The 21,852-nt window shown below is 43.5% G+C and overlaps 1 protein-coding gene across 7 annotated transcripts in view; it reads right to left on the bottom strand.

Annotated features, from left to right (window-relative positions):
• The window catches only part of rnf220a (ring finger protein 220a), a 164,450-nt gene that overhangs the window by 16,331 nt on the left and 126,267 nt on the right, over positions 1-21,852 (bottom strand). For 5 of the 7 annotated variants that reach the window (XR_011179016.1, XR_011179017.1, XM_069164434.1 and 2 more), the window contains exons 6-11: positions 18,549-18,591; positions 16,225-16,349; positions 13,376-13,505; positions 5,435-5,627; positions 5,275-5,330; positions 4,633-4,744 (exon numbers count right to left, since the gene is read on the bottom strand). Coding sequence is in view for 5 of the 7 variants with exons in the window: in XM_069164434.1 (XP_069020535.1) it covers positions 4,633-4,744; positions 5,275-5,330; positions 5,435-5,627; positions 13,376-13,505; positions 16,225-16,349; positions 18,549-18,591 (659 nt within the window). In the remaining 2 variants the exon portion in view is untranslated. The remainder of the gene's footprint in view (positions 1-4,632; positions 4,745-5,274; positions 5,331-5,434; positions 5,628-13,375; positions 13,506-16,224; positions 16,350-18,548; positions 18,592-21,852) is intronic. The other 2 variants (XM_069164432.1, XM_069164435.1) reach the window with 1 other exon arrangement.

Here is a 21,852-nt window from a genome sequence, read left to right as displayed (position 1 = left end):
ACTCAACTTGTTTAGTTTGTAGTGCTGCAAATGCAAGCGCTTTCATCAGTAGGTCACAGGCTCAGTCACCACTGTTTCATCTCATTCGGTGTTATATACTTAAAAAGACATTTATCTAATTGAAAATCTTCAAGATCGTTACTTTAAATCAAACTGAAGTCTTCAATTTATTTTCGCTGGCAAAGAATACAGAAACATTAGAGGACGTTTGATGTTCTTTGGCTACGACAGAAAAACTAACCGAGTCATGTCAGATAGTTTCAGTCTGCTTGCTTTACAAACTGCATGCTCCCGTCCTGCTTCCTAACTATTAAACTGACAGCAAATTATTATTGTGATATGCATTCTTCTAAAATTGATGAGACGTGATCATCAGAAGGGATTTTACCACAGACTCCTCTACTGGTCTTATTGAACTGGAAAATGTAAAAAGCAACTTACAATTGCAGAGAAAAAGGTGCTTCTTTCTCCAATAATTAAACTATGGCCACATAAAAGCCAAAAAGTTAATGAAGGGCCTTCATCATTGTTTGAGTTTCCAGTACTTATGTCTATCATGTGCTGCCATTTTGTTGGTAAATTGAACTAGCAAATGTGTGTACCGATTAAAATGAGATTAAATTAATGTTTTGAACAATAGTCACTGCTGATGAAATACAGTAAGACGAGATAGATGAGAGGAAGTAGAACTTGTTAGCCTTAGAGCAGAGTAAATCTGTGTGTTTTCACAACCTGAATCTGAATCATAATGAAAAAAAAAGAACATCAACCTTCACTGTTAAGTTTATATCTAACAAAGAAACAAACCGTGTCCTGGGCTCGCTGTTGAGGAGCTTTTACAGTCAGTATAACAGTGTGAACATGTGTGTCCCCTGATTATAAATATTCTCTGTACATCTGTCTGCTTCATGTGCGTGCGTGTGTGTGTGTGTGTGTGTGTGTGTGTGTGTGTGTGTGTGTGTGTGTGTGTGTGTGTGTGTGTTTGGAGCCTTTGTGAGCACACTGGGACGAGGTTCTGGCCTGGTAGGTTTTAACTTGTGGCCTTGATCTGTGCGCCTGGCATCATAAAACCACGGCAACTAATACTGAAATACAACTTCCATTCACGCATGTTACGGCTCCAACATAGTTACTGCTCCACAGGGCCTTCTGGATGGTCTGTGTGTGTCTGCATGGGAGCGAAGGAATGCACAATTGTGGTGCATTTCCACCTCGAGTCAACCCTGTGGCGAGAAGCGAGCGAGGAGGCCGACAAAGACGGATAGATGGCTCTGCCTCCCCCCTATTTAGCGCTCTGTCCCCGATGTGTGTGGGGCTATTTCTCATTTCATTAGTGTGTGTGTGTGTGTGTGTGTGTGTGGGGGGGGGGGGGGGGGGGGCTGAAGATATCCACCATCCATCTCAATCAGCCCTGTGTCTTAATCTACTGTCTACCCACATTCTGGCCTCACTCAGCTTCTCTCTCAACACACACACACAACCAAATGACGAAATAACACGACAGTTAATTATAAAAACTATTTTGTCACCATATTCCAGCAAAGCATTTTTCTCCGGCAGGTCGGGATATAAACCTCTCACATGTATGAGCGGTAAAAATAGCAGCGGTAAATCCCTTTAGAGCATCGCTCCCTGCTGCACCGTGTTAATCGAGGCCTTAACTACACTGACACACCATGATAAAACATTTAAGTCACTATTGATTTCCCTGCCTCTCCCCGATACGCGCATGTTTCTATGTGTAGGTCTCAGATGGCAAAATGCAATGTGGAGGGGGAGAGGGGGGGGGGGTTGTAAGTGCCTGAAAAGAATTGAGACAGAAGACAGGAAGAAAGGAACAAGAGAGAAAAGAAGGGGAGAAATGCGGCTCAGCGACGAAGCAATAAACCAAAGGAGAGAGGAAGAGGCATGAGACGGAGACCGGGCCGTGTGTGTGTGTGTGTGTGTGTGTGTGTGTGTGTGTGTGGAGGGGGTGCGTGGGTGGGGGTGGAGGGCAGGAATCTAGCTTCATCACTTCCAAATTGAGGACAGATTCAATTATTTGTAGAAACCACATGGAAATCTTTCTGCATTGTTCCAGCTGGAGCACCAAATTTGGCAGCAATCGCATTGGCGGCATTGGAGGGGCCATTTATCTTGGAGGGGAAAGAGCGTCTCAGGCGTTGTATATGTACGTACGTGTGTGCGTGTGTGTGTGTGTGCGTGTGTGTGTGTGTGTGTGTGTGTGAGCTCATTTATCTTGCAGGGGAATGAGCAGGGGAACGAGGACGCCCCGGGAGGCGACCAGATCATTACCCATCTGGGATCAGAGAGAGATTTCACTAACGTCGCCCTGTGACACACACACACACACACACACACACACACACACACACACACACACACACACACACACACACACACACACACACAATGTATCAATGTAACGAAAGGAGACAAATCTCATTTTCATTTGGGGACGGAGGGGCACAGAAGCTCTACAAATACGTGCATTTATAGCGAGCGGAGAGGAGTGAGGCGGGGAATTGTTCCAGCCAGCTGACTGCTCGTTCCAACGCAATCATTCAGCCTCTCGTTGGCCTCCTTTAAATGGATACTTAGATTAAGGCATGTTCGGCTCCAGGTGGCCACTAAGACCTCAGCTCCAACAACATGTGGCGACACACACCAACACATGTGCCTCAAAAAAGTGAAAATAGCTGAAATAAGCAGAGAAATAAGCAGTTGCAGGATGTTCTGCAGTACAACTACTGACTAGGAGGTTTTTGCAGAACGCAGATGAATAAAAGGGCATACGTTTTTAACTTTTAACACACCATTTTTTTTATTTACTGTAGTAATCACATTTGACCACTGATGTCTAACCTCCAGCTTTAAGTCCTTACCGGAGACATTTTAAAATATTTTGGCAGCTACGTTCCAGTCTAAGTTTTACATGTGCTACTTGTCTTCACACAGCAGATGGTTAACGTTGCCTTGAGACTTCTTTAACACTCGAAATGTGATCAACCAGCAGTCAACCAACTGTACGTTTGCATGTGTAATAGTGAACCAATGCGACTGCTGCCTCTCCACAAAGCCACACTGACCTGTCCACATGTTTTTCTCACCGACACCAACACACACACACACAGATGTACACAAACTAAAACTGGGATGAACACACAACTTGTTGAATGTAACCTCTTCGCTCAGCAAACACACACCTACTTCGTGCCTTGCGGTGCCGTTTCTGATCAATACACTTCAAGCTGCCCGGCTTATTCACCAGTTGTCTCTGATACGGATATTTAATATGGTGGGCACACGCACACGCACACACACAGTGCTGATTGATTCATTTAAATATAGCATTTAACTTCATGCAGCTTTTCCAGAGGTGAAAGACATACAAGCTAATATTTAAGTGTATATGTGTTTTAAAGAACTGGTAACCAAACTCATTAGATAACCAATCATCAGGAAACAGGCTTTTTACTCAGGTAAACAATAACAGGGGAAAAAAAAACAAAAAAAACGCTGCCGTTTTCTTTTTTAATATTTTGGAAATGACTAAAGTGAGGAAGGTTACAAAATGAGATGAGAGTGGGGATTTGTTGGAGCACTTCAGGTGGACAAAAGAAATCACTTAAAGTAACCGGAAGGGAACAAGCTGATGGCAAACACCGCTCCCACTCCTTGTGTGTGTGTGTGTGTGTGTGTGTGTGTGTTCCAACAAGGCGAAAGGACAGGGGAATATGCCAGACATGCAGAAGCAACCAATCAAACAAATCCCTCTTCCTCTTTGCTCGCCGACGTTTCTCTCTCACTCTTGCAATGAGCTGACCTCTATTACCCATTCAGGGGACAAGGTGTGGATGGATGGGTGTGTGTGTGTGTGTGCGTGCGTGCGTGCGTGCGTGTGTGTGTGTGTGCGTGCGTGTGTGTGTGCATGCGTGTGTGCGTGCGTGTGAGAGAGGGCTTGTTTACTTGTGGCAGAATATGAATGAGGGGATGAGGGGAAATAAGAGAATTGGCCTGTGACGCACATGGTGCTCTAAAAAAAAGGGGCATTGTGTCAGTTGGGAGTTTGTGTTCAAATCCCAGCAAGGAGAGGGGATTACTTTAATAATATAATATCTAATAATATAATATTAATATGACATCATTCAACTTCAAATCCAACTGGTCAATAATAATAATTTTTTTCTAAATTCAACGCCATGTGATGTTTTGTCTTTGTTCTTTCTGATCTTCAAGACTTTCTCTTTAAAAATATGACAATGTTTTAGTGTTTAAACTGCGTGATCAAAACTGTGCTGTGCGTTCAGACTGAACACCAGGTCCTGTTTATATGTCTCTAATAATTATCCAAAGCCAGCTGTATGCTTTCAGAGAACACAACTACACAGAAAATCAATACATTGCGAGCCCCCCCCCACACACACACACACACATACACTATCCATACAAAATGCATCATTTATGACCCTCTTTGAGCGGATTCTCCCACAGGTAAGCAAACTGATCAGATGGTGACAGAATCACTGAGACACTGTGAAGCTGCACACTCTGAAATGTGACAGATTAATTTGCTGTTTCAGGCGTCACAACACAGATCACGACGTGTGTGCATATTTTGGTGCGACCTACTTTTCGATCTCGCTGTTTTTACAGGTACGTGGGACGCAGGAGGAAGAGCAGGAGGATGAAGGAGTGTTTGGGTCCGTCTTGCTGCTCTCCCCGTTGCTCGTTGAAGGCATCTCTGTGGACACAAAGGTAACGTGCTTAATACTGCGCCGAGACTTTTCTACCTGCAGGAAGCCTTCGCACTACTCAAGCCAAAACGAGAAGACACAGCGAAAAAAATATAGAACTTTCTTAGAACTCTTAGAATTAAAAATTGCCAAAAGTTGCATACAAAATGCAACCGATATGTAACACCGAAAGGTTAAAGGCTGCTCCAAGAGATTCAAAATGGATCCAAGGTCTATGCCCATTAGGAGGCAACGACTGAAAACTATTCCCACTGGAAAGAGGTCAGACCCAAATATTTGGGTCTGGAGATACCAGGCTAATTTTCAACCGCATGAATGATTTTATATCACATATCATTAAAAGCATCTAAAATATATGCTTAAATAAATGATTTATCTTAAACAATTGCTGAAGACTCTTTGCAAACCACAACCCATGCACCTCTAGAATCTGAATAAGAATTAAAAACAACCAAACCATTGTTTTCTCAACACACACACACACAAAAAAAACAGCGCTTACTTTGGCCCTACTTACCATCGCTGGCCCATTTGGAGAATTCAGGCGTTATTCTGTTAGAAGGCATCCCACCGCTGCAACAAAGAGACACAGATGTCCATATGAATGGTGGCTCAAGGCTGCAGTAGCAAGTTAAGTCAGTATTCTGGTAGTACGTCTGGCTGTGAAGCCTTCATACTTGAGTACAGCCCCCCGTAGCGCCTCCCTCTCCCGGGCTTCTCCTTGGTCCTCTCCAGCCCCGGAGCAGGGGATGATGTCGGCCTCGGTGTACTGGGCTTTGCCATACTCCAAGGTGTCGTCTCCGTCCACGTCGAGGTCGGCGTCGCTGTCCGCTGCGCTCTCCTTGATACTACAAGTGGCGAAGCCAGTTCCTGCAAAAAGAGAGAAGACATCTCTTTTGTTTAATCAGAAGAAAATAGGATTGATCACTGTTAAACAAATTACACAGACGGGCTTCAATTATCATATACATTTTTTTGAACATAAAATCACTACTTCGCATATAGTTGTAGAGTCATACTCTTTAATGAATAACTATGACTTTCTTTGATTTTACAAATCACAACGGGACTGTTCTGTGTACTAGACTTGGTCAAAATAAAAGCACAAGATATTTTTGTCTTGTCTTTCAAGGCAGAAAATCAATGTGCCCTGTCCACATGTCCATTTATCAGATTTGTGTGAGTACACAACTTCTAAAGTTTGTTTTATCATTTAGCTCTGCTTCAACTAGATGCCACAGTCCAAAGTTATCTGCACCAGTATTTAAAAGCCCAGCAATGTACATCAAAATACAGTTGTATTAAAAGAATAAACCTGCATACGAAGGAAAAAACGCCAGAGACCTCGACTAACTTTTTGAGACATATTGAAAATCACAGAATTTAAATTTAGCTGCTCTAAAACTTGAGTTTTTCCAAACCAAATTAAAGATTTCCAGATAACCTGGAGACAGGTGAGAAACGGAGGGAGATTTGGTCCGAGACAGGAAGGTGAAGAGAGAGACGGGGTAAAGTGACGGAGACTGACACCTTACCCATCAATCTTTGAGAGAGAGGAGGGTGTGTGTGTGTGTATGTGAGAGAGAGAGAGAGAGAGAGAGAGAGTGTGAGTGGCACTTCTATAAACCCAGTGATGAACGCTCAGACAAACCCTTACCGCTGCCTGACTGCTCCCTTCAGCTCCACTTAACCACAGAGTTGGCTGTGTGTGTGTGTGTGTGTGTGTGTGTGTGTGTGTGTGTGTGTGTCCGTCACTTGGAGGTGTCTCTTCAATGTTTGTTTGAGACCGTCTGTCCCTCTGTCACTTAGGCCCTGTCTCTCCAACCCCTTGAAGGCGTGTGTGCATGTGTGAGTCTGTCTACCTGTCACTTACACCATGTCTATCTACCACGCACAGGTAGGTAGGTAGGTAGGTAGGTAGGTAGCTGTGTGTGTGTGTGTGTGTGTGTGTGTGTGTGTGTGTGTGTGTGTGTGTATATCACTTACACCCTGACTATTGGAGCTGTGTGTGTCTGTTGGTGACGGGCCTGACAGCCATCTTATTTACACCTATTCCAATAAGCTCTCAGCTGGACTAGTGTGTGTGTGTGTGTGTGTGTGTGTGTGTGTGTGTGTGTGTGTGTGTGTGTGTGTGTGTGTGTGTGACCAGACAGAGTTGACAGCCATCTTATTTAACCCGACTGTCCCAGTGTGAGTCTCAACACTCGACTTCCTATAACAGTTGCTGTCAGTGCCCTATTATATCTCACTGCACTATGGCATCTTTGTCAAAGTAGGATTCAAACATCTGCTGCTTCTCCTCCCACTTAACTCCGATTCACTCTCCAGAAAAAAAAAAAAAAAAAAAAAGGAGCAGAGAGAAGGAAGGTGAGCGTTGAACGAATGAAAGTCGCCGTGATAAAACGCGCCGCTTTACAGCAGCCCATGGTTTTTAGAGATCAAATAAAAGGAACCTTTTAATTTTTATTTGGTCTCGGCGATGGGGAACATATGGGAGCAGCGGCCACGCAGACTAAATCTAGCAGTCTGCTCGGCTACTGGCGCTGGAGTTTTACAGGACACATGTCAAAGTAGTGGCATACGATATGTATTTTAATTTCAACACGTTTTCTTCCCCTCACTTAGAACTAAACCTAAATAATTTTTTTTTTTTAAAAGCGTAATTAGACCCAAATCAAGCAAGGTGCTTTGATAAAAACTTGATTCTATGTATAACTTTTATACTGGATTTTATTTATGAATCTACCATCAAATACTTTGTTTACTGTCTGGCATTTACACATTACTTTGCGGACCTGTCTGTCATCAGCAATACTGTGTTGACTGATGTAGTCCTGTGGTACAGATGACAAACTCAAAAGGGTACTGCAGCAATTTTGTCAGATTTTGTATTACATAGACTCTTAGGACAATTTAAAAAAAGACAGGTCATTTCTCTTAAAGCTGATAAATCTTGACTTTAAGTTCCTACATGATCAGGTACTACAGGCTGAGTAGTAGTAACGGGTGATCAGGTACTACAGGCTGAGTAGTAGTAACGGGTGATCAGGTACTACAGGCAGAGTAGTAGTAACGGGTGATCAGGTACTACAGGCTGAGTAGTAGTAATGGTTGAGGGTCCAGTTTCAGGCCACTGATGTCAGTGTGGTCAATGAACTGTACCATATTCTGCCACCAATACAAACAGCCATTAGTCATAACATTTAAACCACTAAGTGGAGACGTATTAAGAATAATACAAACCAAAGTATAAATCCTCCCTTCATGACTGTCATAATATTCTTCTTTTATCATCTGAGTGAGGAGTGTTGATTAATTGATTTTGGACAGTGTATTTTGTGGTGCTGTTGACCTGTACTTGGTGATACTGATGTGGTTTGGTTTCCCATTTGAATGAATTGAGTTGATTTCTTAAAGTAAATCTTTGTTTTCCCCTCGATTAGAGATGGATATGATGCTGCGTCTTCACCTGTACGTCAAAGCTGGACTTCACGTGGCCTGATTTGTGTGTAAACACACTGTCCAGGACTGTGCTGTGTTCACTGTGTCTGTCTGTCTGTCTGTGTGTGTGTGTGTGTGTGTGTGTGTGTGTGCTGCCTGTTTGCTCTGTATGTGTGCTTCTATCTGTCCCTCTAAGCAGTCTTGGCAGGCCAATCTAATCTGGCCAGGGAAAGGTCAGCCTCACTCTAACTGCCTTTCACTCACATTATGCCCTGACGCCCCCTCCCCTTTTTATCTCTCCTCTTTCCTCACCTGCTTTTCCTTCCTTTTTTTGGCAAAATCCCTCCTTTCTTTCCTCCTTCCACTCTCCCCCTGCTTTTCCTTACTTCTTCTTCCACTTCATCATTGGATCTTCCTCTCTACTCTTGTATCACGTTTTCCCTCTTCTTTGCTACAAAAGATGAATCAACCCACTCATACCGACTCCTACGTGGTCGGCCCGGTCTGTGTCATCATCACAAGCATCTCTTGAATATCGCGGACTCTTTAACATGCTAACTACACGTTCTATCCTCAGAGTCGCGCGCTTCATGACAGCGACAAAAGCAGCCCCTTCATTTCCATACACGTCCCTACAACGAGACTACGAGAGCAGATCTGAACCGGCAGGCGGGATCAAAAGACTCATCAGGCTGACTGGCAGCTCGCCTCAACCAATCGACCCCACCTCAGCAACATCCTGTTACCATAGCAATTATCGAGACCCCCTAAGAAGCAGAGAGGAGGCGTGTCAAAGGTCATCGCACTATCTCTCTGCCATTTACAGGTCAGAGACAGAGAGAGAGAGAGAGATGTGGAGAGGGACACAGACACAAAGACATGAGACGGTCATCTTTGAAGTCCATTTACAAAGTAGAGATTTCTCCTCTTCTGGATCCCTGTGGGTCATCTCAACCCCCAGTAATCCCCCTCTGCTCCCCCGCCGTCTCTCAGGACGGCCCCATATCACACCTCAGGATCTGTCGGCCCGCCTCTCTGTCTGCGGCTCCACTCACAGCAACTGTTGTGTTACGAACTTTGATTACATTTAGCCTTTTTCCAGTTTTGTAATGAAGTAAAATAACGAAAGCAAACAGGACTCAGACACAAATAATGAAAGAATACAGACGGGGAAAACTGGAAATTCTGCCATATAAACACGGCAGTCGTCCTATTTGAACCCTCATTTGCGTGGATAACTCGCAGTAAGAGAACTGAAGTTTATTCTGTGCTTTAACTTGTACGTCTACAGCTGAACTGATGCTGCATCCTGAACCTTCCCTGTTCCTCATGAACTGCTTAATATAAAGCGTCAGATTTCAACCCTCATTTCTGATGGACTGAGCATCTCTTTCATATCCCTTTCCTTCAAATAAAACCTGGAAGTTATGTCACATTAGAATGTAATTGTTCAGCTGTGGTTCAACAGAGAACCTAATGATTGCAGGGACATTTTGGATTGATATATTTAGGTCGTGTTCACAGTCGTGGTCATTAATCCAGCGAGTAAAATTAGTTTCTGAGGTGTAGTTCAGATACGATTAATTGTTGGTTGACCTAAACAGGCAATTCAAAGGCACTGTCTTAGGCTCTGGTAAGTGTCCGAGAACATTCTGTTGTTTTCTGACAATAGAAAATGCTGAATGTTGAATTGATGTAGTGAAAAGACAACAAAAAGATCAACTGTTTGATGGGTGCAAGTGATCTAGACCACAAGTTTAGCATTTCATCTCAATATTTTCTTACAACAAAAATTTCAAATTGGCATTAAATGTCTGGTTGGATTCATGATCTTGTTTTCTTATTATTTAATTAAATAGTTCCTGATTTTAAATTTGACCATTTTTAGACAACTTAACGTAAACATAGCTTTTCTCATGCTGATAGTTTTTGTACTTTTGTGGAATATATTTGAACTGCATCCAACACTTTCGAAAAAACAAAACCAACAACAACATACATATCTTACAATAAGGGTTCAAATGAACTCTTGTTTTTGGTATCAGTGCCTCACTCAGGTCTCATATTGACACTAGTGTCAAAATGACTCAAAAACAGCCCATCATGAGACGATGGACAGACGGCATTTGTCCAAATTTGTCCTTTAAATAAACAAGTATCCTGCAAACTTATGAGGTGAAATCCAGTTCCTTTGCAGCTCATAAAACCGACTTGAAGAGACAGTCCAGTAGACAGATAACGAAAGTGTCTGTCTGTGTGGGTCTTTTCAACCTGGCTAAGCCTGTGCAAGACACAGGGAAGTCTTCACTCACACAGAGTTGAATCATAAACTGATCTTGTTCGATTTTTTTTTTCCCTCCCTCTCTCCCTGTCCCTTGAAAGGGCCCGTTCCCCCTCGCCTTTTCTTCCTCGCGCTCTCAAAGGGAGGCAGGGCTGGTGGCACTTCACAGAGGAAGAGGCCCGCTCTTCATCTCGCCAGCTGAGACCCCCTGCAACATCTCTATATCCGTCTAGCCGGCCGCTGGCTCTCGAGAGCCTGCTGGATTCAGCCGTGTGTGTTAGAACCACTGAGGAGCTTTCAAGACTAAATCCACCTTCTGAGCTGCCTGTGCCTTGTGTGTGTGTGTGTGTGTGTGTGTGTGTGTGTGTGTGTGTGTGTGTGTGTGTGTGTGTGTGTGTGCGCGCTCTATGTGTGTGTTTCAAGTTGCTCTCCCCAGGCCACCTCAGTTATCTGTGTGACATCACAAGGTGCCCTATTAGAGCCCGGCAGAAGGGTCCTGTGTCTGCTGGTTTTAACGACGAGAGAGAGCGACGGATGGATGGATGGATGGACGGGTGGGGAAGCCACCTCCCGCGCTACACTTTGTCGCGGTTTAGTTGAGACTTCAACATTGATCCGTCTTGTCTCCTCTCTCTGCGAGGGAGGGGGGAGGCAGGTGAGGGTCAGCATGTGTGTGTTTAACAACAGATCGAACAGGAAGAAGGACACATGAAAGGTGCAGAGCCGAGAGAGTTCGAAAGAGCCTCTTAGGGACGACAACAAATCTTCACCTCCATCTGAGCACATCCCGGTGACTCGCTTCCATCTGCCTCATTCTTCCTGTTTTACACATACACACAACTGAGGCCACAACGGGAGGCCGCTGTGGAGCACAGTCAAGTTTAAATCATCAAGCTAAAGGGAATCCAGTAATTCTATAAACATAAATAAAATGCCCTTTGTTTAGAGGCACTTTTTGGGAGGAAAAAGTCAACATTGTTGGGTGTTCACTCAAATATAAAAAAGTCTCTTACTCATTTATGAATTCAAAACCAGTGTATTAAAACATCTATAATTGTTAATGTTGTTATAGTTCACTGGTGTGGTGGTAAAAGGCACCCACGCATACAGAATCAAAACTAATATTTGATCATTGTGCTAATCAATAGTCATTTATCAAAGCAACTTTGCTTATTTTTGTATTTTATGTCCACTATGTGGCCAAACGACTAAACACCTACATATGACAACTACATGCAGTTGTTGATGATCTTATTCCCAAACCATCGGCTTTAAGCTGCTGTTACAGAAGATGCTGAGCAACAAGGACTTGCTCACAGTTGGAGCTCCAATTTATTCAAAAGGTGTTCAGTGGGATACACAGCAGGGCTCTTCTTCCACCAATTATTTTATTAATTAGAGAAATAACTGGCAGATTAATCACTAATGAAAATAATCATTAGTTGCAGCAATTTAAGGGAGTCATTTGGATTCTGGGAACTTATAACTGGCATTATTTACTATTTGATTACATTTATAGATAACATGATTAATTAAAAATAATCACTGAGAGATCAGTCAGTAATTATAATAATCATTTGCAGCAGCCATACATGTGTAAATGTTAAATCTAAAATAAGTCATTTGCTCTGCTGGTGGTCCAAGACTTGATTCCCTTATCCTGTCAAAACTTAATCAAAGCACTAAATAAACGGTTTTCACTGGGTTAGCGCCGACATTGCAGAAACTCTGCTAATGAGACATTAAAAGAAATCTTTAAATTAATAAACAGTCAATTTTGGATACATTTAAACAACCCTTCCAGTGATAATCAAGTTGTGAACCTTGTTAACACGTCCATGATAAAAACGTAGAACATCTGCAGAAATGAAAGCATCAAGGGATTTTCTTCTTGGAATTATTTTTGAAATATGTCGTTTTGTCAAACACACAAGTTTTTAGAGGTTTCATCAATGCCAGGAACTTCAATACACTGTTTTCCATATCATGTGATAAATTCCTTGTGAGGAAAGACAATGAAAATAGTAGAATTAGGAGGAGACAGCAAACAGAGAAGGTGATGGAGAGCTGAGCGGGAGCACTGTAGGTGTGCAGCGTCACAGAGCTGCTGCTGTGCTCCCCGGTGACCAGCTCGCCCATCCACTTCTATAATTGCATTTCTGGGCACGCACACACACACACACACAGAGCAGTGACCGGCGGGTCAATTGCCTAGCTAAATGTGTTTTCCTTCCCTCTCGCTAAGAGGGCCGTGTGGGGCCGAGCCAAGCCGAGCCAGGCTGACCCCGGGCCAGCCCGCACTGCCACCGGACCGCTGGCACCATTACGGCTCCCTGGTCACATTCAACACTGGTCTCAGAGAACTAACAGAGCTCACGCTGGACAGCAGCGCAGTGAATGATGGACGAGCAGAGAAACAAAGAGGGAGACAGAAGGCAGGGAGGGAGAGAACAAACAGTGCCGGCCTGAACTGCCGGGACCGGCCGCGACCTCGGAGCCATGACAGGTCAGTAAGTCATCCGGCAAGCAGACGACTGGACATCGACATCATCACACAGCACACGTAGCGCCGGCACTGACAGCAAGGACAGACATCCTGCCTTTGAGCAGTGACTGGGGGTCTGAAATAAAGCCAGCGCTGAATTGTGTGAGGTGTGAGGTGTGTGTGTGTGTGTGAGAGGTGTGTGTGTGTGTGTGTGAGGTGTGTGTGTGTGTGAGGTGTGTGTGTGTGTGTGTGTGTGTGTGTGTGTGTGTGTGTGTGTGTGAGGTGTGTGTGTGAGAGGTGTGTATGTGTGTGTGAGGTGTGTGTGTGAGAGGTGTGTGTGTGTGTGTGTGTGAGGTGTGTGTGTGAGAGGTGTGTGTGTGTGTGTGTGTGTGTGTGTGTGTGTGTTTGTACCTCTGAAGCCACCCTCCAGCAAAGCCGTAGCTCTGATCCTCTTCTGCCCCGCCCACTCGTACTCCTCAAAGCCCCGCCCATTCTCTCCATCCATGTCTGCGGAGTCATCGTCGCCAAGCGCACCCTCACGCTGACACACAGAAACACACAGGGTCACACTTCAATCACAGCAAACTCAGCTATTTTTCTTCAAAACACTCTCTAGTGACTGAGTTTAAACATATAATCTGTGGAGTCACAGAGCTTTTAAAGGGACAGTTTGGATCCTTGGAAGTTGAGTTTCAGTATTACTTCAGTGTATTACTTGCAGTAGATGTGGGTTGGACATCCTCAGTTTGAAAAAAAAGCAGGCTGCTGTACCGGCAAAGGAGCAAAGTTATGTCCCGCCGTAGACGGGGTCAGCAACAACACAAATCTGAGCCACTTTACCTTTCTGTCAGACGGAGAAGTGCGCCGTTATATCGCTCTCTTCTAAGCGATATAACCTCGCAGAACAAAGGAGTTGCTGGTTCACCGCTGCCTTGATTTGATTAGTTTGTTTGTGTTATTGTGTGACTTCTGTGATGTTTTAACACGTTTGTTTAAATCTGTACAAACGTCAAAGTCCCACAATACCACGAACGAATTAACCGACTGAGACGCGAGTAAACCAGCAACTCCTGAGTTCTGCAAGGTAAACATTTTGTTTTTGTAAAGGGAGTCTGGTGGGTTAGAAGAGAGCAATACAACGACTTCAATCAAACATCAGAAAGGTGACTGACTTCAAGGTAAAGCCATACAAATATTAAAAGTATAGCATACACTTAAGCTGATATAGACTTTTTAGACTCCGCCCACAGCAGTACGTGGCTTCGCCATCTTGCCAGTTCAGCTGTCTGCATCTCCAAACGGAGCATGTGCCGACCTTCATCCACTGCAGCGACTATATGGAGAAATACCTGATACAACCGCACTTCAAACAAACCAAACTATCCATTTAAACCAAGGCATTTGTTTCTTATAGACTCTTAAGAGTACACTATTATACTTTATAAAGTAGAGGTGTGGTAGAAGACAGGCCAGATATCCATAGCACGCTTTACCTGTACTGTACCACACGGAAAGACGCTGATTAGCTGAATGACATGTTTAAAGTTTGTGGTGCCTCTTCGATGCCAAAGTTAAACAACCAAGTCCAAGTGTCATCCACCCAAACGGTATTAATGATACCTTTATTCTCCTATAATAGTTTTTTTTTTTTTCTAATCAAAAGAAAGGAGACTGTTTTGTCAACAGCTTTCTTACTGTAGTTGTACAGTTGCTGATGAAAACAAAAAACAAGGAATGAAATCCCTCTCACAATTTAAGAAGTTACCAATCGTTTAGCCAAATAGATCCTTTTGGTGGCTTCATTGCTGTTTGAATTCAGTACATAATATTGATTCCGATTATAGACAGGTCAGCCACAGACATATCTTTATGCTTCAAACATTTTCCAGGGTTTTTAAAAGAAACTACAGTTCCATTATTATGTCGAAGAAATGGCACAAAAATGCATCCGAGACCATCAGTTTGATGTCAGGCCTCCTTGGAAGCAGGAGCTCAACACCGTCCTATCAAAATTCAGCTCACATGACGTGGTACAGTACAGGAATGCATAAAGAGTGGAAAAGAGGTATTAGTGTCTCTAGCTAGTGTGATGGACAGCAGTCAGTGAGGTGGGTTACAGGAGGAGTGGTGATTAGTGGTGATGATGTGTCTCTGGTCTACTCATCTACAGGACAGAAGGAGAAGTGGTGTCCAACGGTGACAGGACAGGGTGTCACTGGTTGGCAATAAAACAAGGGAGAAATGTGGGACTGTTGGGGCTTCTACTTCTATGTGTGCAGATGTGACTGTTAATCTCACGTAGGAGCTTCATAGACACGATGCAATCACGTCATATTGGATCAACCGCAGCTTGCAACTTGAAAATAACAAATGTTATGAATATTTCGGTGGTTTTTTTTATGCTCAAGTCATTCAGACAATTCATCCAACATGATGTGACTGCAATACGGCCGTATAAAGCCCAGTTCAGGCCGAAGATTCACGACGGGACGAAACTGTTTTACAGCATTACAGGGAGAAGTTGCAGCAGAGTGAAAGTGTCGCCGCTGACTCAGCTTTTAGAAGGTAAGGTATGTCAACATTTCAGCAGCCAATCAGTTCGTCGCGAAGTTGGTTGGTCATCAGACGGTGTCTTAATAGTTGCTGTTTTTTCAGCTTATTAGAGAAAACACCAACGACTCTAAATGTCAGAACTGCTTTAAAAAAAAAAAGACAGCAAAAAAACGACAAACTGAAATCAACCGTGTCAAATTCATGGCAGAAATTTACATAGTCCATCTGGCTGTTCCAAAATGTCAAGCGTCTCTGGTTTTTTAAAAAAAAATGTTTTTGCAATTTCATCATTACGAAAAATGCAACCGGTCCAAGTAAATCATTAAATCATCCAGCTACAAAAAAAGACTGAAAAGTCTGCAGGTAAGGTGGATTTCCAGAGTGGTTGCTATGGAGATGTTACACCGTCTCGTCTTTGTTGTCTGGGTGCGAGCTGTCAGGTTTCGGGAAGCTGCAGAATGAAGAATGGTGAGTCGCTGTAAGTGTCAGGTCATCTCTTTGTAAATCTTTGGTCTGAACCGGTCATAAAGGAAGTTGTGAAGAGGTGGTCGATAAACGAGTGGAACAGTTACTACTGGTTGGTTTCTGCTCTACAACACTGATGGGACTCTACAGCATCTACAGGAAGTAGAGAGGTGACTGGAAGAGAAGGGTTGAGAAGCTGTCCGACTGGCGGTAGGCAGGGTTCAGGGCCCCGGTTGTACTACCTGGATCAGGCATTGTTCCACATGTCTACTCATCTCCTCCTCGCTCCCAGCCAAGGGGGCGCTGCACAGCGGACATACCTGGCCCCCCTCCTCAGGCTTCCTCCTCTTCATCTTGCCTATACGGGCTGGACAAGCAGGGGTGGTGAGGAGAGAAAGAAGGCAGGGAGACATGTTTTTAATGTGAACGGAAATCAGTTCAATACGGCTTTCTGAGGATGCTAAAGTGTCGCTGCTTTTCAGGCACGGGGGCAGATCAAAAGGAAAAAAAGAAAAAAGAAGAGCCGAGGGGTATTTATGTCAGATGAATGCCGCTTAAGTCAATCATATATAATGTATTAAATCTCCCCAAATGGCCTGCACTCTATTCTCAACTCTTCACAAGCCTACAAGGGATGTGAAATCAGGCTGATCAGGCTAAATGCGTCCGCTTCTGGAATGTGTTCGGAAAGAAAGAGCTGGACGTGACAATCTCAATCCTCTTCTCCCTCTCTGTTCCCCTCTTTCTCTGTATCCTCCTCCCCTTCCTTCCTGTCCCAGCCCCCCCCCCCCCCACCCCCCCCCACCCCTACCACCACCACACACGCATTTAATTAGAAATTTAACAGAGCAGAACAGCCGTCATTGCACCCCGAGTCTCTGTCGTTTTTTCTTAACTGCAAATGGCGCGCGGGGACATTAATTTTTAGCTGGCTGGGAAAGCAAAGGAGGCCCGAGAGGGGACGGAGGGAGATGGAGGTGGGGGACCATCAGCGGAGACGCTGTAACTGCAGGGTGAAGCGGGTGGAGGGAGCGGAGCTGGGAGGGCGAGAGAGAGAAAAGGGCCTCTTCCTCACCAATTGTCCCCTGACGCTAATCGAGAGGAGCACAGTTAAATAGGGAAGGGAAAGGGTTGCTAATTAGGTCCGGCATGCATCTCAGTCCCCCCCCCCTCCTTCCCCCCCTCCAGCCATTATACCACATGAGAATGATTCCTGGTTCCTCATTAGGGCAGAGAGAACGTAACGGAGGCCGAAGTTTTAACTAAGTCTTCACTAAGAAACAGAGTTATCCACCGTGTTGCATCAAAACTGGAAACACTTCGTTCAAAGTAACAAGACGAAAAACAACCAAAGAACTTCAGAAATGTGCTCACCATGAGAAGATTTCCTGCTTTTAACTCACTCTGTCATTCGTGGGAATTACATTTGAATCTACCGACTACATTTGAAAAAGGGGGATGAAAGACATCATCAACGGGCTATTTGTTTTGTTTAGTTTTTTTAAGGCGTACATTTACTTTGATCGACCTTGTTTTAATTTTTGTTTCCATGAAGACATATTTTCCTTCCTTCATATACTTTGAAGAACGTATAACGCAAAAAGACGGAGGATGTACGTCACGTAGCGACGTGGATTAACAGATGCAGGTTGGAAAGCAGGTTCAAAATCTTTCAAATTACTTTTTTCTTTTTTGTGTCTTTGAGGATTCTATAAATACCGTCAGAGCAGCTGTAAGTGGTGTTTAACGACCTCCTGGGATTTCACAAACGTCCTGATAAAACATAAAAGGCACAAAGTGGCTCTATTCAGAACTAAAATGAGCTCAGCAGGCGGGACGAGATGCTTTTGGGCTAATAAACGCAAAACATAGCGCAATAAATGCGTCAAGCGAGATGGAGCAGACAGAAGGCATAAGAAGATGAGTCAGCAGGCTGGAGGCTCCTCCTGAAAAAGATCCCTTCACAATAAAAACAAAACAAAACGTTGCAGGAGGGACAACGAGGGCCGTGACCTCAAGGCTTTTTTTTTTTTTTTTTTTTTTTTTTTTTTTTTTTTTTTTAGTGACGTCATAATGTTACTCAAGTGTGATCACTCATTTCAGTATGAACTTTCTTTTCTACTTTATACAACCTGCTGCTGTTTCCACTACCATGACAGCAGATAGCTGCAGCATCAAAGTGGGGTTGTTGTTTTTCCACAGCACCTAAACTTACGAGAAACTTTGTCCGACCGACGTTTGCTCAGGATTGTTATTATTATTATTTATGGCATACATGTTCAAATAAATATAGTAGAATAGCCCAAAAATGACAGGAGATGTCTTTATTTACACCCCCCCCCCGTGTATTCTGTACTATGTGAAGTATTTTCGGACATTTGAGTAAATCTGTTGAACTTTTCACGGCCGCATGTGCGCAGCAATAAACTCCTAAAAACAAAACAACAACAACAACAACAACAAAAAACCCGACATTGAAGTGGACAACATTCATTTTTACGCACGTAGTACGTGTTCATCAGACACAGTGCACACATGGAGGAGGTGAAGCGATCCGTGTACGTACCATTCAATCTCGTTTGCCTGTTGGCTCGAACTCGTAAAAATGTCTGCAGGCAAAGAGGAGAGAAAAAAAAAAAAAAAAAAAAAAAAAAGAGGGAGGAAACATTCATTAGATATCAAAGAAACATCGGCATGTGTCTACAGGTGCAAATGTAACTTCTCAGCGCGGGATTACTTTGGATGCTGGGGGGGGCTGCTCTGCTCAGACTGGGGCTTTCAGACTGTAAAGAAGCAAACCTACATCTCTCTTGTTCTCCACCTCCTCCATGTCTGCCTGCTTCCCGCCCCAGCTCGTCGGACAGCTACTAAAACTCACGTGCCCGCCCGCGCGCCTTCCCGGATACTGAACATCGCTGCAAAGTCGAGCTTGTTGTGTCTGTTAATTCGTGCGGATGGAAAAGGATTGAAAGTGCCGCCCGTATCGGCGAATACCACTCATGCCCGACGCCATGTTGGCTCGTTTTGATCACGTGACCGCGCTGGAAACGGAAGTCGGGAGACGTCACTTGTTGTTTCGCGTGTCGGCCGCTAGGGGGAAGCAGCGGGTTTTTGTAGAGGGTCTTTTCTCAGTCACAGATTGTGTGTTTCACACTCAAGACTATTAGATACACAACTATTGTACTTCTAATCTTACTATTCTGTTTTTTTGGGTTTTTTTACTCAATAAAAGACCTTTTAAAGCTCAATAATTCACTGTTTGCTAGTGGACATGTTCTATTGTTTCTGCTGGTGTTTTCACCAATTTAGTTTTTTTTTCTTTGTGCGCAGGAGATTGTTTACAGTTTTCTAAGACCTACATTCAAAATTCAACTTAAGAACATGGTTTTGGTAAAGTACTGGGGTTTTATCAGTAAAAAGGTCATTATGTATTGTTAAGATTAGATGGTCAAAACTGATGCATCAGCAGGTATGGCTACAGTGGTAAATAATGAATTATAGCATTTCAGGTGTGAAATATCAAGAGCTACTTTAAGGTGTACGCTGGATTTCACCTTGTTTGGATTTCGAATGTGAAGGACCCCAACTAAACAGCCCTTTTCTTTGCAAGGGTTGTAAGGGGTCACGATCCCTTTAACGACACATTTAATTGTATATGCTTAGTAGTTTATGTTTTAATGTAAAACATGGATGTGTCAAAAAGTAATGGAGTCAAAAGTACAGTATTTATCTCTGAGATGCTGTGGAGTAGCTACAAGTACTGTAACTGGTAATGTAAAATGTAAAATCTTAAGATTATAATGAGTAAATGTTACTGTTGCATAAATTATTAATCATGCCTTCATCTGGAATATTTGGGTTCCTAGCTAGTTCAGGTTGCCTCGGCCAGATTCCCGGCATCACTGAAAACAATGGCCTTGGCATTGAGCAGCACTGTGAAATGAATGAAGGGAGGTTAGATTCCTCTCTCCTCTCCACTTCTGTCTTGCAGAATGTCCTCCTCAGGTCTACTGGGATTCAAACCCAGAGGCCTGCATCTCTTTAACTACATGCTGACTCAGGCACTCCCAGTTATGGATACCCTCTCTTTGACACGGTAACGGTGAATCGGCAACGGTTCAGTCCTCTCACCGCCGGCTCATCGTCCATCAGCGAGAGCCGTCGAGCTGCCGGGCCCTCACCTTCCCCTCGTTGCTTCGCTCTCTCTCTCTCTCTCCCCTCCCGGCTGACTCTTTGAGTTATAGGCCTACTTGCCGCACGTCACCACTACTACCGTATCATTATGATACACTCACCGAACGGCTGCGGATAGGTCAGGTTTTCAGAAGAAGTGAAGAGGTAGAGTGCGCTGAGACAGACTGACAGGCAGGGACGAGGTGGCAAAGTCTGCCATTATGCTTTATTTTCCAGGTGCTCAAAGGAGTCACCATTGACTTAATCATTTGTATAATATAAGGTGATTTCAGCAGTTTCACTTAATGAGAAAATCTACTTTATTGCTATAAGGTCTTTATGAGCTGTGTCATTCTGAACGTATGGATGTAACGTCTGCATGGACTTAATAGTTCTTATTTTATGGTGTGAGGGGGGAAACCCACTTAACCCCGAGATACATCACGGCCAGAGGAATTACCCGAACAAACTTTGATGCATCTAAGAGATAAAAGCAGTCAGGGTGACATGTGAGATTTAAGCAGATTGGCCTGTTAGTCAACTTAACTGCTGAGAAGGCATAAAAAAACCCAAACCACCGTAGGCTTCTGCGAGCCTGTTATATGTCATAATTACAGAAATTCACTATTTGATTAAATGCATGATGGAAGTCTCATGATTTGCTACTTTGCCAATAGAGCCAAAATAGCAACCCTGAGCATTTCTAGCTTCAATTCATTCTGACATCCAACTCAATGAAAGTATAGCATCAGAGTGTCAGCAGGGTGACACTGAGGGTTTGTCTGATTCAGCGGTTTCTCAGCATCAATGCGTGATGTGTGACAGAAACAGGATATATCACAGCTTAACCTGTTGCCATTCAGCAGAGTTAAAAAAAAAAAAACATGTATCAGAATTCCGTATTTAACAATTGAATACAGCTTACTAATGAAGTACATGTATTCAGTCTTAAAATCACGGTTTGCAATCTGGTTCATCTGAATTTAATTTGTGGCATTGAAACTGTTTTATTGGTTTGTGAATTGCCGTTCTGAAGCCTTGAGTTTCAAAAGTGACCGTATTTGGGCGAGCTGGGGGGAGTGAGCGATGGATTTGACTTGGTCTGATTGGGAACCCGAGGACATTACACCCACCCACTGATAGCGGAAACATGAGTGCACCGCCTGCTCAAACAGACACACATCCCTAAACAATGCTTTCTAAGGACTAATATCTAATTAATGAAGGAGTTATTTTCAGAAGGCCCACCAGAAAGCTAATCAGAATGAGTGACTTTCGGTATTACTCATAGAAAGAATGTATTGACCTTGTATTTCATGAGAGAAGTTGAATAGGAGTCTATTGAGCCAAAGGCTTTTTGAAGTGGTATTGCAGTTTAAGGCAATTCTGCATTGGCCTCATTTTTCTGATCCGCAAGCTACATCCTGTTTTATATACAGTCTATGGGTTTAATAGTCCTGTAATCACAGAGCCCATTAGCCTATTGGTACACATTTAGTGTTATCCCTTTAGTATTGATGTCCAGCTTGTCTTAATACAGAAATGTCTGGCTGCAAGACAGCATTGTTTTTGAACTTATATGACAGAATTCATTACAGCAGAACTGATCAAACTAAGTAACAAGAGGGAAAACGCTAGAAAAATACTAGATATTCAAAATTCAGAGGGACCTTTGTGGCAATAATGAAACAATGTTG

Source organism: Embiotoca jacksoni, unplaced genomic scaffold, assembly GCF_022577435.1.
Source record: "Embiotoca jacksoni isolate LCO1_2020_lvr unplaced genomic scaffold, fEmbJac1.0.p SCAF_31, whole genome shotgun sequence".
NCBI lineage: Eukaryota > Metazoa > Chordata > Actinopteri > Embiotocidae > Embiotoca > Embiotoca jacksoni.
The sequence above is the reverse complement of the archived record's forward strand: the minus strand, read 5'-3'. Positions and strand labels throughout refer to the sequence as shown.